Source organism: Nothobranchius furzeri, chromosome 17 (genome assembly GCF_043380555.1).
Source record: "Nothobranchius furzeri strain GRZ-AD chromosome 17, NfurGRZ-RIMD1, whole genome shotgun sequence".
NCBI lineage: Eukaryota > Metazoa > Chordata > Actinopteri > Cyprinodontiformes > Nothobranchiidae > Nothobranchius > Nothobranchius furzeri.
Window position 1 is genome coordinate 21,879,295 of NC_091757.1, and position 18,501 is coordinate 21,897,795.

Sequence of the window (18,501 nt, forward strand, 5' to 3'; positions counted from 1 at the left end):
TTGATTGAGATTTATATAACATTATGATGCCATGAGTCTATCTATGGTCCCTACTCCATTCATAATACACCTGACATGTGTTAATTCATGTGTTCTTACATACCTGTACTTATAGGGTACAACCACGTAGACAGTAAATAATAGTTGTTGCAGAACAGCTGATACTTTGTAGGCATTATTATTTCCACAATGTTTCACAACCCCCTGTTCACAATGCTTTCTGTGTATGTGTCTACATAGGAACTACTGTTGAATATAGTATCTTGCCTTAGTTAACTTTCATTTTTGCATACTTGGTCACTTTTGTACTCCTTTGCGATCTGTTCTGAGCTGTTGTAGTGCACAAACTTCCCCACTGTGGGATCAATAAAGTCTTGCCTTGCTTTACCTCACCTCACATGCCCTCACCACAGAATCTCTCCAGGCATAGCTGCTACCTACCACATTGCCAGATTTATGGGGGTTTTCCCCACGTTTATTGTTCAATCCGTCATCCTGGAAGAAGGATTTAAAGCTGGCTAAACTAATCTCCCCCTCTTCTTCATTTCTGGTCTGATAACATCAATTTGGCAAGATGCATTTGCAGTCCTCACGCCTTTTCACACAAAACCGAAAAGAACTTTTGCTGATGTTTGAAAATAACTGCTTTCTTGGAACGTGTCTTTAAAAGTCATCACATGCAAACGCCATGACACACATCAAACAGGATTTGAGAATAGCTTTTATAGCCCCGTTCGCTTGCACTAACGTTTTCTCTGTTCCTGGAACCCATGGTCCAGAAGTTGAAGGGTGTGAATTAGGGACCTTATATAAATAAACTGAATTGAATTGAAACCTTCATGGATGAAGTCATTGAAGTAGCCTTTTGTCTTCCACTCCCTTGAGATTGGTTCGGTTTGATCCTTCTCTCATTAAAAGTTTTATGCTGCCTCAGTCACTGACAGATGTTCATGCATTTCTCCTATTTTCAGCAGGTCCAGTCATGATGCCAGCTAATCAGAAGCTCTGCTGCCACACTGCCACCCTGTTCTTGGTGTTAAAGCTGGTCTGTGCCCAGTTTGAGGATCTTGGCTACCTGCTGGGCTACCCTGATCCAGAACAGGACCAGTACACGAGCCTAGCGCTCTCGCTGGACACGCCCAGGATTCATCTCAGATTGGCCGGAGATAAAAGGAAACACAACGAGGGCCGTGTGGAGGTCTACTACAATGGCACATGGGGCACGGTCTGTGATGATGACTTTAACATCCATGCTGCTCAGGTAATCTGCAGGGAACTGGGCTACCTGGAGGCCGTTTCATGGGTCGCATCCTCCAAATATGGAAAAGGAGAAGGTGCTATTTTTGTTTTCATCCTGTTAACCTGGAAACATTATAATTTACAGACATTTAAAATGAATTATTTTCCTTTTATTATTATTTAAATAACTTGAAATGAAACAGTTTTTGGACTTTATTTCCACCAGTGACAGACAGACTTAGGAAAAGAGAAGTACTGAAACGTTTGTTTTGTTCTGTAAGGGCCCATCTGGTTTGACAATCTTCACTGCACCGGTAAAGAAAAGACTCTGGCATTGTGTCCGTCCAATGGGATCGGGGTATCTGACTGCAAACACACTGAAGATGTTGGAGTCATATGCAGCGACAGAAGAATACCTGGATTCAAATTTGTAAACACCCTACCTAACCATGTGACGGTAAGCTTTTTCACATGTGAGAGCTAACTGAGATCTAACTCAGTTTGATGGGAGTTAAACTCCGATAAAACAACAATAATCTGTAAAATTAACAATAACCCCTAAAACTTTTTATTAATATGTAGAGTATTGTTAAACTTTCCATCAATATGCGGGTTTTGTATTGTGTTTGCTTTTTACTTTTTGTTAGATCAGTTAATGCAACACAGCCAGCTAAAGTTATCGCAGGAATACATGATGCTACTTCCTGTGGGGCTGTTGTCGTCTCATCTCTCGCAGCTCCAGGATGATCCATGAACACCGATCAATGCGGTCTGTGCCAGAACTAGAGACTAAAAAAACGTCGTGTTTCATTTTACCTTAACCAAGCATTCATTGTAACTCACACACTTACATCAAAAGGAAGGCAAAAGCACAACTGTTCTCAGAAATGGGATCTTCTAAACGAGTTCTGTGAGTGAATCCAATCAATAGACCAGACCAGGAGTAGGCAACCCTGGTCCTAGAGAGCCACACTCCTGCCTGTTTTCCAGGTATCTTTGTTGTTCCTAGATTGTACCTGGATCAGGTGTGTTCAGCCTATTAGATGCAGCAAGCATGCATGACTGGAAAACATGCAGGACTGCGGGAGGAGGAGTGGACCGTCTGCAGTTCTTGGTGCTTCCAAGCCTCCGTCCAAAGGTCCTCTTCTGGGTTCACGGTGCAGCTGGAACTGGACATTTTGGGAATAACTAAACTGCGCAGCGGCTCCGACATCCATTCTACTGGTCAGGTTGCTGTCAGGATGCGGAGTTACAAATCCATAGCTGTGATGTCTGCACCAGCCAGAAGGGACCCAACTAGGGCTGGGCGATATGGAGCACAACTTATATCGTGATGTCTTTTTGCTGAACTCCTATATGCGATATATATCAATATTTTTCCTCCTGTAAAATATTTACAAGTTAACTCACTTCGAGCTGTCTTGATAAATTGTACATAAATCAGTAGATTAAATGCATAAAAATGTATTGATTCTTGTCAAACTTTCACCACAGTGCCAATTCTCTGCCAGTTTAAGCTTTAGAAACACTGGTACTGGTCTGTTAACACACACACACACACACACACACACACACACACACACACACACACACAGTTGAGAGCTGGAGGTGTATTAAATGTCCCACGGGCACTTTTTAATTATATATTTATAATTAATGTAAAATTATCTAAATTTCATCTAGAGGCAGGTCATATCGTTTATTTCTTGTCCAGAGAAAATAAATCTATCATGTTAAGCTAAATGTATGATGATGTCATTTATCCACTGAAGATCACATGGGTCATGCACCGTGGAGTTATTAGTTATCAGGGCGAACATGGCTGGAGTCTAATCACACAAATGCTGTACATCCTTTTCTATGAAAAGTAATGATATGTGTTTGGACTATGTCTGTCATGTACTTAGAAATTTGTACAACTTTATAATTAAAGTTAGGAGAGGAGGAGCTAGGTTCCCCCTAGCTCTCCTTTAACCCTGTATTCGAGTTCGGATCGGGAAGTAACACCCCATCCCGATGGAGTCTGAAACCACATGATCGGGACAGACTTCCGATCACGTGATCAGATCGGGACATCCCTGAATACATGTGTATGTGTTTAGTAATTCAATAACTGATCATTTATAGGGTATTAGGTAATATATACTGTGTTGATATCAGGTGTTGTCCTGTAGTGTATAGAGGTGACCACATGGTGGCACTGGGGCAGTATGTATATATATATATATATATATATATATATATATATATATATATATATATATTACCAGGAAGTGTTTGTAGTAGGGGGTGGCAGTCTGCAATAAACACGGTACAGCATAGAGACGCTGGAGTTTGTCCGATCATTTGACAAACATAACATGGTGTCACGAGTGGGACATTGTGAGAAATATCCTGATTCAGTGAGTACAGTTCGGGAGTGAAGTGCGTCGTTGGTCGGATCATGGAGAGCTTGCGGCCACCAGAAGGTCTGAAGCTCGTGGCCACCGTGGACAGCAACTGGCGGTGCTTCAAACAGCAGTCCGAGCTGTACATGGTGGCAATGGGAATGGATTCCAAGCCGGATGCCAGGAAAATTGCTTTGCTGTTGACGGTGGCAGGTCCTCACGCCATAGAGGTCTTTAATACTTTCGAGTTCAATGAGGAAAGCAATAGAGGCAAATACGTCAAGGTGACTGAACATTTCGACGCACACTGTTCACCACAGAAGAACACCGTATATGTAAGGTATGTTTGTCGCACCCGGACGCAGCACCCGGAAGAGAGTTTCGATAGCTTTGTGACTGACTTGAAGCAAAAAGCACAGTCCTGTGACTTCAGTGAATTAAAGGAGTCTATGACACGTGATCAGATTGTTTATGGGATCACTGATAAACGGACTCGAGAACGTCTGCTCCGAGATGCACAGCTGATGCTAGAGGAAGCCGAGAGACTGTGTCGTGCCAGTGAAGTAGCACAGCAACATGCTAAAACATTTGCTAATGCTAAGCCAACCAACTGGAGACGTGGCTGGAAGCTGGGCCGCTGCGGGCGGGGCCGCGGATGTGGCTGGAGGCGGGGTTGCAGATGTTGCTGGAGGCAGAGCCACTGCAGGCAGGATGCTCTGGAGGCGGGCTGGTGGAAGGTGGGGGCCGCAGGAGTCTCTGGAGGCGGGGCTGCTGATTTGACTGTAGGTGGGGCTGCTGCAGACGGGGCTGCTGGCTTGACTGTAGGCGGAGCCGCTGCAGACAGGCCAGCAGACTTGACTGGAGATGGGGCCACTGCAGGTGGGGCCACTGACTTGACTGGAGGCGGAGCTGCTGACTCGCCTGGAGGTGGGGCCTCTGGAGTCTCTGGAGGTGGAGCCACTGCAGGCGGAGCTGCAGACGTGTCTGGAGGCAGAGCCGCTGCAGGTTGGGCAGCTGGATGCTCTGGAGGCGGAGTCGCTGGAGTCTCTGGAGGCAGGCCGCTGACTTAACTAAAGGTGGGGCAGCTGCAGGCGGGGCCGCTTGCTTGATTGGAGGCGGGGCCACTGACTTGACTGGAGGCGGAGCCGGTGCAGGCGGGGCCGCAGACTTGACTGGAGGTGAAGCCGCTGCAGGCGGGCCGGCAGACTTGACTGGAGGCAGGGCTGCTGACTTGACTGGGGCAGAGCCTCTAGGAGAACCAGGGCAGATAGAGTCTCCAACTGGAACTCCTGGAGGCTGAGGAGTTGACGGAGTCGGAGCAGCTCAGACTGGAGACCGGCAAGCTCCGTTGGATGGCCTGCAGGCTTGGTCCCTTGGTCAGTTGTTGAGGAAGTTGCTGACTGGACCGGAAACGGAGGCAGGAGGTCCAAGCTGGCGCGTGGAGCAGGGGCCTCTGAGATGGGTGGCACCACTCTGCTCCCTCAACCTCACCGTCTGGTCCCTCTCATGGCCCCCCTGGAATGGGAGGAGACCTCTGGAGGGGTGTCCCCCGGCTGGGTACCCGGCCCACGAGACATCCTCGCAACCCCCCTGGAGGATGACTCACCAAGGAGCTGGAGGTGACATCAACAGGGGTTGCATGAAGTTCATGGTGCAGCTCCGGGGCTGGAGGTGACGGCGGTGCTTGGGTTCCTTCCCAGCGCCATGGGCCAACTCTGGGGGAGCACACAGCCAGTGTGGTGCCCACATAGCAGGAGCTGTCCGGCTGCACCTCCCAGCCTAACCTCCCATCTGGCTCCAGGAAGGTGGAGAGGATCGCAGAAGCCGAGGTTTGGCGGCGGTGGCTGTGACGCTGGAGGAGGGGAGGCCGGCCAGTAGCTAGGAGTGAGCCACCGGAGCAGGTACTCCCAGGGAAGAGTTTCCCCGCTGGATCCCTCAGGAGTTCTGTCCATTCTGTCACGGTGCGCAGGTGAGTTGAGCGGAGGTGAGGATCCAAGTGCAGGGAAGAAGGCAGGCAGATGTGGTTTTATTAATGAGCACGCGGGACATGGAAACAATGGACAGACAAGGAACACAGCACTGGGAGGGTTTAAAAACGCGAGGAGCTGGGATCTAAAGCGATTGGGAGACTAGAGGCAGCTGGGAGAAATTAGGAAAGACACAGGACTGAACCGAGTGGGGCGACAGGACAGGCTGTGACACTGACATTTACAGTACGTGCTAGAACACAAAACATGAAAACATCTGAAAATATCCAAAACACTGAAACGATCCTAAACATGACTGTGTCTCAGCTTTAGTGCTGCACATACGTCACAACAATTAACTAGCTGAGTTAGTGCTAAAGCATCCCCAGGATGTCATCATGATGACATCATTACTGGAACATTTCCTTACCTCTGTCCTTGTTCTATTTTCTTTCTCCTCCCCTGGACTCCTGATCATTTTGAGTGCTCCAACATGCTGAGCTAGCTGAATCAGCAGAAACAACCGTTCTCCCCACGTAGCAGGTAAAGGTAAATTAGACGGGGGGGGGGGGGGGGGGGGGGGGGTCAGGTTGGCTTCATGGGAAAGTGACGTACTTCAGTAAAGTTGGAAAATTATTGGCAGATTCTGCATTTACAGCTTAATAACTTCTGATCATGTCATTTCAAATCATACCTCTTTGGTATCATGACATGGTAGTGAACCAACTACAACCTTGTTTTTTTCGAAACCACGTATCCCCTGCGCACGACGCGTTACTGCCGCAAGCACCCAGGGGCCGTCTGCAAATTTAAACATCACTCTGAAGGTGATGCAACCAGATCACTGCAAATAATTCAGATATTAAGGTTTTTATTTTTATGTCTTTCCGTGAAATTTGGAGTACGTGTCGCCTGTCGGTAAAACCAGCCCTGATTGTAACCCTTGACCACTAAAAGCCACAAATTTAAAAAAATGAAGAACTTGGATTCCAGAACTATGCAGCATACTGTAAGGGACACAGACATAGTATAGCACAGTAATTGAGCACATACTGAGTATTGCATTGATGTTTTTGTGTACCAGGATAATGCCAGTACCAGTTAAATTGAGGAGTTATACACTCTCACTGCAGAGAGGATGAATGACCTACGGTAGCGTTCTGTTTTACATCTGAGATGTCTCAGTCTGCCTCTGAAGGAGCTGTCCATGGTCTCCACAGTGGAATGCAGTGTGCGATTTTTTTAAGATGGTGGTCATCTTCATCAGGATCCTCCTTTCACACGTCTCCTCAGCTGAACCCAGTGGGCAGGCCAGAACTGAGCTAGCTTTGTGAACTAGCTTGTTCAGTCTCTTCCTGTCTCGGTCAGTGCTGCCTGCACCCCAACAGACCACCGCGGAGTGGATAACAGAGCCAACCACAGAGTGACATAATAATTTTAGCAGCTGGGGATTAACTGTGAAGGACCTCAGCCTCCTCGGGAGGTGGAGGTGGCTTTGTCCCTTCTTATACAGCATCTGTGTTGGTGGACCAGTTTAGTTTGCTGTTGAGGTGAACACCCAGGTACTTAAAGATATCCACCACCTCAATGTCTGCACCCTGGATGTTTACTGGTGAGTGAGGAGGAGGAGTGTTTCTCTGGAAGTCAATCACCATTTCCTTTGTCTTACTGGTGTTCAAGCGAAGGTGGTTACCCTCACTCCAGTCCACAAAGTCCATGATGACCGACCTGTACTCCTGGTCGTTCCCCTCAGACTCACAGCTGACAATGGCCGAGTCATCAGAGAACTTCTGGAGGTGACATCTGCTGGTGTTGTAGGTGACGTCCGAGGTGTAGAAGGTGAAGAGAAAGGGTGAGAGCACTGTACCCTGTGGAGCTCCGGTACTGCACACAACCACCTCAGACAGACAGTTGTGCAGCCTCACGTGAGGTAGCTGATGGTCCATGCAGTCAGATGTTCATCTATTCCTGCACCCCTCATCTTCTGCTCTCAGTAGACATGACTGGATGGTGTTGAAGGCACTTGAGAGGCCTTCAACACCTGCAGCTCGTGCTGCGCCATCTTGAATTGATTAATTATTCAATTACTGAATTAATAATGAGTTTCCAGTCCGGAGTTTCCAGGTAAGGAAATGCTTTAGTTAGTGTGACAGGTGACTATGAACTCCTGGTCTGGTTTAGCAGAGCGTTGGGCATGTGAGAACTCCCGGAACGTTCCTTAAGTCTCTTCTCTATCTTTATTGCCAAAGAAATCAGTCCCTCCCGGTCATCGGGCTCCTGGCATAATGCCAACTGATCCTGGAGGCGATCGTTCAGAGCTTGGGTGAAGGCTCCTTGGAGAGATTTACGATCCAGAATTGAGATGGCAGCCAAGGTGCGGAACTCAATGGCAAACTCTGCCACAGTCTGTTTGCCTTGGCGGAGGTTTCTCAACCGTTTGGCTATCTCGGCTGGAGACTCGGAACTGTCCAAGGTCTGGCTAAATTCGGCTTGAAAACATGAGAGAGGATCTCGCCAGAATCTGGCATCATGGCTCCTAGCCTCAGCCCAATCCAAGGCCTTGCCTCTGAGCAGGCTGATAATATAAGAGATCTTTACAGAGTCTAAAGAAAATGGTTCAGGTGGTCTTTCAAACGCTAATTGTCATGGTCTGCGTCTTCCTTCATGTATCTCCTGATGTTTCTCCATCTCTCTCTAGAGTCCCTTCTGTTTCTCATAGCGCTCTCATGTGTCCTTTGTCTGTGTCTCATTTATGTGTCTTCTGTTTGTAGCCCTTTTAAGTCAATTCCTCCCAGGTCCTGTGTCATTCATTCATCCCCAGCCCCTCCAGGTCTTCCTTCACGTTCTGTAGCTCCAGCCTCTTTGTCCCCAGCTCGGTGTGTGTGTGTCATTCCCCTGCTCAGTGTTTGTGTGTGTGTGTGTCATTCCCCTGCTCAGTGTTTGTGTGTGTGTGTGTCATTCCCCTGCTCAGTGTTTGTGTGTGTGTGTGTGTGTGTGTGTGTGTGTGTGTGTGTGTGTGTGTGTGTGTGTGTGTGTGTGTGTGTGTGTGTGTGTGTGTGTGCATGTCCTGCCCCAGTTCCGTGTTTGTGTGTGTGTATGTGTGTGTGTGTGTGTGTGTGTGTGTGTGTGTGTGCGTGTCCTGCCCCAGTTCGGTGTTTGTGTGTGTGTGTGTGTGTGTGTGTGTATGCATGTCCATTCCCCAGTTTCAGTCTATGTACAGTGATCCCTCGCTACTTCGCGGTTTGTTTATCGCGGATTCACGACTTCGCGGATTTTTTCTTTGGAGCCTTGTTCAAGGGAAATTCGCTGATTCGTGGTATTTTTCACCGATTCGCGGTACTTTTCTATGCGAAATATCAAGACATTCCTGTTTTTTTTCATCAATTTCATCATAAAATGCACTTTTGTAATAAAACTATAAAAAACCAAGTAAAAAAAATTTTTTTTCTTGAGTTTTACCCACAAAAAGAGAATGTGATCATACGATAATTCAGTACAGTACTGTATGTCAGACTGGTCGGCTGGATTCGGGAGTTGAGCTTGTAGGGAGCGTGGTTTCACAGACACGGAAGTGAGAGCGTCGGTGAAACGCCGGCTCACGATTAATCTAGGAAACCCCCGAGCGTTCGATCGTCAACGAAGTGACACGGAAATGCCGGGCTTTCCAGAAGTAAGATAACTTACTATGAGCTGATAGTTCGTGGGATGGATGGGTAGGTTGGAAACTCTGATCATAGATCCGAAGAAACGATGACTGAGTGGTGAGCTGGAAAGGCGACTTCCGTTTATAGCCGCGGTTTGTGACGTAGATGCGTCGTGGAGGGAATCCCGCGAGGGGCATGCTGGGAGTTTTGGTCCATAGTGGAGGCCGGCTAGCTGGAAGAGGCTGGCCTTGGAACTTGGGTTCTGACACTGTACTGTAAATATGGTGTCCCTACTTTGCGGATTTTCACCTATCGCGGCCAGGTCTGGAACACATCTACCGCGATAAACGAGGGATCACTGTATGTGTGAGTGTCAGTGTGTGTATGTGTGTGTGTGTGAGTCCTTCCCTCAGTCTCTAGGTTTAGTTTTTGTGTTTTAGGTTTATCTGTCCTCCTTTGGTTCTGTTTCCCTATTTAATTATTGTCACCTGTCTTCCCTCCAGCCCTCACTCCACATACCTGCTGCCATTTTTCCTAATTACTCCTCCCTCTGTACATAAGCCCTGTCTTGTCTCTGTCTTGTGTCGGTCCATTGTGGTTATTCTGTCAAGTCTTCTCTAGTCTCCAGTGTTTTTTGATCTCAGCCTTCTCTAGCCTCTTGTGTCTTTGTCTCTAGTTTTTGGACAGCCTTTGGATTTATTTTATTTTGGCTCAACCAAATAAAGGATATTTTCTTATATCACCTCCTGCCTCGTGTCATCTTGGGTTCCTGCATTTTGGGTCCTACCAACCTCCAGCATATCGTGACACTAATGTCCAATTAAATAAAAACCCACTGCATTTGCCGAACTCACCGGTAAAGGTGTCTGTGGAGAACTAGCAACCCGGAAGTTAACAGCGGGAGACGGAACTGGAAGTGCGGATGGAGGGGAAACCGGAGACTGCTGGACTGAAGGTTCCGGGGGGTGTTAATTTCATGGTGAGGTTGCGTAACATGGCGTCTATCCGGAGTAGGCGTTGGTTGGAGTCGGATAACTTCTAAACTTTGGGATGGCATGTTCGTGACGGCTAGAGCATCGGATATGGCAGGCGGGACTGTAACGGGCGAATTGGATTTTGCATTGGAGTCAAACCTTTGGCCAGATGATTCTGCCATGCTGGGAGGAAGTTTCTTGACCCACGACATGCAGAATCACACACGGGACACCAGGTAAGTGTAAAAAGGTTTATTTCAAATGAGGGAGCTAAAGAGGAGAAACAGAAACTGAAGGAGCTGCGTACTGGTGGCAGGATTGCAGGATGGGTTTCTGAGGAGGGAGACAGGGTGAGATTCCAGAGGGATTTATGTAGATATTGATGTGGACGAAGGTTTACTGTTTCTGGTAGTGGTAGGAGGCTCAGAGGGGAGTTTGGTCAGGTCCGGGAGAGCTGAGGAGATCCAGAAGGTGACGAAATGTTTGCCCAGAGGTGAGGTTGGAGCGGAGGCTGGTGAGGGCAGGTGAGCGGCTAAGAGCGGGCGGCCAGGGAAGCGGCAGTGTGATCTGGAGTGCAGGAATCCGAGCTGGTTATGGAGATGAGGGAACGTGGAGTGAAACCTGGAGGAGAGCAGGGAAGAATAGTCAGGGATCTTTCAGGCGGCAGATTTTCTAACAAGTACAAAAGTTCAAGACAGGTTAGTGGCTAGCGCTACCCAAACAGAGTAATCATCCGGCTTGGTGTTGTGCCACACAGCTCCTTAAGTCCCCTGGGCCTTGATGACAAGATCAGCTGCAGCTGGTTGCTCTCAGACACGCCCACCTGCAGGCAAGACTCAGAGGACAAAACAAGATTACTGGCAGGCAGCTCACCACGGACCATGACATCAGCTTGAGGCTCAGGTTGAAGACATGCTCCATAACTCCACTCAGTTCATCTGCGCAGGATTTAAGGAGCCTGGAGCTAATTTTGTCAGGACCAGCAGCTTTTTTTTGCTTTGATCTTCATCAGCTCTCTCCTCACCTGGCCTGCTGTAAAGGAGAGGGGTGGGCAGTGCACCTCTGTACTGGAGAGGGGGCCGAGTCCTGGGGGGTGCATGACTGTCTGAATGGAGGTCTGAATGGAGGAGCCAGAGGTGTGAAGGGCTGTAGCTGTAGGGGGTCGTCCAGGTGTCGAGTTATTTGAATGCAGCTGTGTGGGGGAAGGGGTGGATGCTTGGTCAGACCTATTGAAATACAGGTTTAGGTCGCTGGCCCACTTCAGGTCCCCCTCCCCCTGTGAGTGGGGTGTTTTGAAGCCAGAGATGGGTTTTACGCTTCTCCCCACCTCACTGATGTTTTGTTCCTGTAGCTGCTCCTCCATTTTCCTCTTGTAGCTGGCCTTCCCCTCCATAGAGCTCCAGACGTCACGTGACTCTCAAGCCCTTTTCAGACAGACATTCAGGAACATTTGTGGACAATTCAATCCGGTTTTTAACTGGAACTGTGTTTTCAGACACACCACTTTTGTACCGGAACTTGTCCTTTCGGCTGCGTTGACACAGCGGAGAAAAGTTGCAGATGTCTGACGGCGGCGCGGGGGGGTGGGGGGGGGGTTATCGGACTCATGTTAAGAAGAAGAAGAAGAAAATATCATTTCTATAGCGCCTCTCAAGATAAAAATCACGAGGCGCTTAAGCATAACTCTGCGCACACGAAGACTCATAAGAGACCTGGATGATGAAGCTCAATGGTTAAAGGAATCACTGAAGCGGTGTGAAGCGCTCCGTCGCGCGTCTAGGCGGTACCGTAGGAGGCGAGCTGCCATGGTTCGCTGCATGCTACAGCAGCGAGCTATCTAGGTGTGCACAGCGTCCCCCAGTCCCCTCCTCCTTGTCCGGAACTCTACCTCACCAGTCTGAAGCAGCCACCCTGTCCATAACAATTCCGGACCTGTTACTAGGGGCTTCGTCCGGATAAATTCCGGAACACGTTATCCGGATGTTTGTATTCAGACAGAAAGGTCTTACGGACAGAGTCCGGAACATTTCCGTTTTTCATGGCCTGTCTGAAGGGGGCTTCAGAGAGTAGACGCCATGTTGGCAGGCAATAAATGTAAACAAAATGAACGGGAACGGCTTGGATTTTACTTCGTCGGAGTTTACTTCACACTTTAAAACCGAAGGAATCATTTTATATAGTCAGAAATTAAATAGACTAAACATCTCATACCCTTACCGTTTCCCTGGGATACTTTTTAAAAACGCCAGAAGCTGTCGGAGCGGACTTCTTACCGGACCTGGCAGGGGAACTCCTTGGGATTCCCCCGGACGAGCTGGCCCAAGTGGCTGGGGAGAGGGAAGTCTGGGCTTCTCGACGCTACTGCCCCGTAACCCGACTCCGGATAAGCGGATGAAAATGGATGGATGGATGGATGGACAAATAACAGATTTACATGTATGCAGTTTAAATAGAGTGCTGTGCTGTTTGAATGTATAAACTGAACGCCAAGAGAAATCATTAGTTTGATTTTTTTCCGTGAATAAAATAAATATGTCAGGCAGGAGCGTCTCAGGATCTGTCTGAGACCTGTCTCGGTGAGACAGATAATAGCAATGATCCAACATTTGTGGCGCTCCGGATCTTGGGGAATCCTGTAGATGGCTCAGTCCTTATGTCGTCCGCGTCTGTTCTGCATCCTGGAGCACAACAGGAATCTACCATATTTCCCATTTGATCGAGTTTTCTGACAATAACAAATAGTCCAGCTGCGGGCTTCTGCCTGCCAATATGGCACCGTTTCGATTTGAACTGTTGCATGCCGGGAGAAGGGACGTCAACTCCCGGAGCTCCATAATCTTCCTCCTCAGCTCCTTCTGAACGGTTCTCAGCCCCTCCTTATCCCCAGATTTGAAGGCTCTCTTTTTCTCCTTTAAGAGAGTTTTGATGTCGGGGGTGATCCATGGTTTGGTGTTCGCGAAGCACTGCACCGTCCTGGAGGGAACGGTGTTCTCAAAACGGAAGTTTATGTAGTCTGTGATGCAATCTGTGATGGCGTTGATGTCCTCCCCATGTGGATCACAGAGTTCTGTCCACATCGTGGTGTTGAAGCAGTCCCTGAGAGCCTCCTCACACTCATCAGTCCACCTCCTCACTGTACGTGGGGCCACAGCCTGCCTGTGCACAACTGGACAATACACAGGGTTGAGGTGTACCATGTTGTGGTCAGCTCTCCACGTTTGCAGAAGGGCACGTACACCACGATCACAATAACGTGTGAGAACTCCTGTGGCAGAGAATATGGCCTCATACTAACAGCTAGCAGCAGTTCAATGTTATTATTGCACAGTTTCTCTTCAATTGTGCAGTGTCCCGGTTTCCACCACCTTTTGTTCACAAACACAGCCAGCCCCTCTCTTTTCCTCTTACCGCTGTCCTCTGTCCTGTCTGCCCGTAGCAGACGAAAGTTGTCCGAAGACACGATGGAGTCCGGGATGAGCGGCGAGGCCAGCTCTCTGTAAACAGGAGGACACAGCTCTCTCTGTCCTCCCGCTGATGCTTCGTGAGGGCCGCCAGCTCATCTGTCTTGTTGGAGAGGGATCTTACGTTTCCCATGATAACCGAGGGGAGAGCGGGCCTGAATCTTCTCTTCTTTTCACGTAGTTTCCTGCCAGCTCGGTGACCGCGGCGACTTTTCCGCAGCACCTCCGCGGGGATCTCATGTCTGTCCCTAGGGAAAACTACAGTGCTGCGCAGCGCCAGCAGCTGCTCCCGACTGTATTTAACGTTCTCATGAAGACATTGTTCACCAGATGTCGATCACAAAGGTTCAATAACTCAGCAACTTACGAACTTAACTGAAACAGAAAGGAAAGCTAAAATAAAATACCATAAAGAAAGAAAAGCAGAGTGAGCAGCAGCCAGTTCCACCAGCGCCATGTCTTTCTGTGTGGACATCGGGGATAATAACATCAATAGCAGCACATCCATCAGCTCCCAGAATTCTTTTCTCTCTAGACCTGAACAATATTTAATTACTATGTAGCGTATTAATCTACATACTAGAATCAACACCGTTTGCTATCAGTTGCTAGATTCTGAGAAAAGATCCAAACGAATTGACAATGAAGCTTCTATCATATATAAATATCTAGGATATTATATATTCGATAGAAGTTTATATGCCAACGAGCTTGGTCTATTTTTAATCCAAAGATTAATGTTTAATTTAAGATAATTACATTTAATGGCAAAAGTTTATTTATCTACTCAGAAATTAAAGGGATCTTTGCTTTTTCAGTAACCAGGAATACACACCATTCTGTGTTTAATTTCAAGAAGAGAGTCAAATTTTTAAAGTTAAGAATTTATTACTAACACTTTAAAACTATGACAATTTGAAATGACAATTTTTAACAGCTTTGATATTAAACTTGTTTTAAAGGCAAACCTGTGACTGAATGGAAGCTAAACTGAAAATGCGAGTTTTGGACGCGTGAATGAACTTCAGAAGGTTTCTTTCAGCGAGAGAAGCGTTTCTGGGGGGGAAAATGATGGTTTTGCAGCTAACTGAGTCGTTTCTTAGGAAGAACGGCATCAAACACCATGTGTCAGTATGTCTACCTCACCCAGTATAGAAGACCCCCTTCTGGATCCAAAGTGTCAGGTGGAGATGGTTTCCTCCAGGCGCGAGGGTGGTAGAAGGACCTCTAGTGTGACCAAATCGGTCCTGAGATGTCTCCTTGGGCCACTCGACTGGTGGAACTATTTGCGTCTCAAAGTCCGTAACTCTGAAGGAGTTTTGCGTCAGCTGGTTATCATTGCGTTCATTCGTAGCTATTCTATCGGCGTGACACAACAGCAGGTGGAGGTTCAGGGCAGCCGTCCCTCATCCTCAGGATGGTGGTTGGTTCACGAACTGAAGTTACAGCTCCGGAAGATTTAGTTTGAACAAACCCTTCAAAACACGCCCACTCTCAGCGTCAGAAAGCTTGGTCATGAGTAAAAAACATGTGATGATTATACCGTTTGCCCTGGATCCGTTCTGAATGAAGCTGTTACGAGCAGATGACTTCTGGTTTGCTGAACACACATAACCGATTATCGACCATAATCACAATTATTCCCAAAGCACAATAATTGATTTCAGTAATTAAAATACATTTACTGACCCAAGAGATTATTTATGAAGATTGTAATAACAGTAATAAAGTCAAGAGTTTATTAAAATTACTATTTAAAATTATCATTGTGAAACTTGAAGTGTCCTTCTTCTGGGAAGAGCAGCAGCAGATAAAGGGTGACATTCAGCAGACATCACGGCTCCTGGATTCATCTGTAGAACCAAAAGTTACAGTCTGACCCAGCTGGGAAAATGTGACCTTTGTCTCAAATCAGAGGACCTTCGTGACTCTGCAACTAAAACATTTCAATATTATTTTTTACAAAGATAAACTGTCAGTTATTGGTGTTAATTTATCTAGCGACACAATGTGAATAAACAAAAGATGAAAACTAAACTATTTTGCGTGCCTTAAACTTTTTCACACACAATGTGACCTGTTATGTAAATGTGATCGTTGTGTTGTTGAAATAAACTTCTCAATCCAAACCAGATGGTTTCTATTGCAATTTAAGGTGACATTTTTTTACTTTTTGTAACTAAGTACTTTTTAGAGCCTGTACTTTTTACTTGTACTCAATAAAGTCTTTTCACTTTAACCAGAGTACTTTTTTACACTGTACTTCTACTTAAAGAACATCAGTACTTTTGCCATCTCTGTCTAAAAGTAATTTTATCAACAGATTATGATGAAAACACCTTATTTAGATGCATTTCTCTGTTTACCTGCAGAACCTTGACGTTCATGTGGAGGATGTGCGCATACGAGCCATCCTGTCGTCATACCGTAAGCAGATCCCGGTGACGGAGGGCTACGTTGAGGTGAAAGATGGTGGCAAATGGAAGCAGATCTGTAACACAGAGTGGACTCAGTTTAACAGCAGAGTCATCTGTGGCATGTTTGGCTTCCCCGGGGAGAAGAAACACAATGCCAGAGTCTACAAGTGAGTGTGTGTGGCTTAATTTGGGGTGATGGTCGCAGAGGAGTTAAGCGCTCGTCCCGTAGTCGGAAGGTTGCAGGTTCAAGATGCGCTCAGTCTGTCACTGTCATTGTGTCCTTGGGCAAGATGCTTAACCCCCCTTGCCTGCTGGTGGTGGTCGGAGGGACCGGTGGCGCCTGTGCTGTCAGTGTGTCCCAGGGCAGCTGTGGCTACATCGTAGCTCATCCCCACCAATGTGTGAATGGGTGAATAACTGTGTTGTACAGAGCTTTGGAGTTTCCAGGACACTAGAAGGTGCTATATCAAATACAGGCCATTTCCCATTAATAAGCACTACAGATATTTATAACAATACCATACACATTCATCCATCCATTGTCTGAACCCGCTTGTCCATGCAGGGTAGCGTGGGGGGCTGGTGCTTATCTCCAGCAGTCAACGGGCAAACGCGTGGGGTACACCCTGGACAGAGTACCAGTCTATCACAGGGCAACACAGAGACACACACCTAGGGACAATTTAGACAGACCAGTCAACCTGACTGCGTTGTTTTTGGACTGTGGGAGGAAGCCAGAGTACCTGGAGAGAACCCACACATGCACAGGGAGAACATGCTAGCTCCTTGCAGAAAGACCCCAGGCTGGGATGTGAGCCCAGGACCTTCTTGCTACAAGGCTACCGTACACATACCACATCAAATTTATTTGTATAGCACATTTAAAAAACAGCTAGTCAGCCGACCAAAGTGCTGTAAAGAAAACACCATTGAAACTGTCATGGTCTGCATCTGGCCCCCCTCCTTTATGTGCCTCCTGGTGTCCTCCATCCTCTGTTTTCTGTTTTCCCCATTGAGTTGATTAGTGTCACCTGCCTTCCCTCCAGCAGCTCACCCCACACACCTGCTTCCTGTTTCCCTGATTGCTCCTCCCAGTGTATTTAAGCCCTGTCTGTCTCTGTGTTCTTGTCGGTCCATTGTTTCTTGTCAGTCTCGTCTGCTCTCTAGCTTCTAGTGTTTTTGGATCTCTGGTTTAGTCTTTTGGGTTTTGGCTCCCTGCCTTTGGACTACTCCTAAATAAAGGATTTATTTTCATCCTCTACCTCCTGCCTGGTTCATCTGGTTCTCTGCATTTTGGGTCCCAAACATCCTACTACACCAAAACATGACAAAAACATAAAGGGACATACAGAACAGTCATACCAATAAAAACACACAAGACCTAGCTGCCATGTTCTGCGTCCCTGCGTTCCTCAGCCCCTTCCAGGTTTCCCCCTTGTTCCCCATTATTAGATCTCCCCTTTAAGTTCTTGTTTTAAGTTTATGAGCTTTCCTATCCTTAGTATGTTTATAGTGGTTTAGTTTCCCTCCTTCAGTACTTTCATGTTCCTTCCCAACTTGGTTAATTAGTCTCCCCTGCCGTTCAATGTATTTAGTTCTGTCACTTCTTTATCTTTGGTTCTCCTGTGCCCTTATTCTTCTGTTTAGGTTTATTTATGTATAGTCTTACAGGTTCTGGTTTAACCCCCTCCTCTGCTTTGTTTTTCCTTCTCGTTTAGTTTACTGATTTCACCAGTCTCCCTTCCGTTCTCTCTCCCCACACACCTGCTCCTCGTCTCCTGATCACTGGCCTCTGTGTATAAAAGCCTGTCTTGTCCTTCAGCGTTTGTTGGGTCAGTGTCTGGTCAACATGTTTGCTGCGTGTGCTACAGTGTTCCCTGTTTCTTGGTTTACATCTCTGGTTTTTTGGATGGGTTAGGGTTGGGGTTGGGCTGACGACTTGGATTCTAGTCCTTCTTTTATTTCGCCTCCCGGTCTCTGGAATAAAGGTTTTTATATTTGTTGCACTCTGCAACTTCGTGTGGTTTTGGGTTTCCTGCACCTTGGGTTCAACCTCCCCCAGCTCAGGTTCATGAGACCAGCATAAAAAACAGCTAGTAAAGTAGAAACTCAAAATAAAAAGAATGCTCACTAGCATAAACCTGATTGAAAGAAATGTGTTTTTAGGTTTGATTTAAACTGTGCCAGGAATGGAGCCTTGTGCACGAACAGAGCGCATTCCACAGTTGCAGGGGCGCAGATAGGATTTTCAAACTGGGGGGGACAAAGTTCCAATGTACCCTCCACCCCCCCCCCCCCCCACACACACACACACACATGTACACATACACAAACTATTGCAAGAGCCTTAACTAGAGCTCAGTGAGTTAGTGTAATTTCATCCAACGGTTTACGTAAAAACTAACTTTTATA

At 47.1% G+C, this 18,501-nt stretch overlaps 1 protein-coding gene across 4 annotated transcripts in view; it reads left to right on the forward strand.

Annotated features, from left to right (window-relative positions):
• Window positions 1-18,501, forward strand: part of loxl2b (lysyl oxidase-like 2b) — a 159,384-nt gene that overhangs the window by 49,401 nt on the left and 91,482 nt on the right. For all 4 annotated transcript variants that reach the window (XM_054738183.2, XM_054738186.2, XM_054738182.2 and 1 more), the window contains 3 exons: window positions 972-1,334; window positions 1,521-1,696; window positions 16,045-16,256. In XM_054738183.2, the coding sequence (XP_054594158.1) occupies window positions 972-1,334; window positions 1,521-1,696; window positions 16,045-16,256 (751 nt within the window). The remainder of the gene's footprint in view (window positions 1-971; window positions 1,335-1,520; window positions 1,697-16,044; window positions 16,257-18,501) is intronic.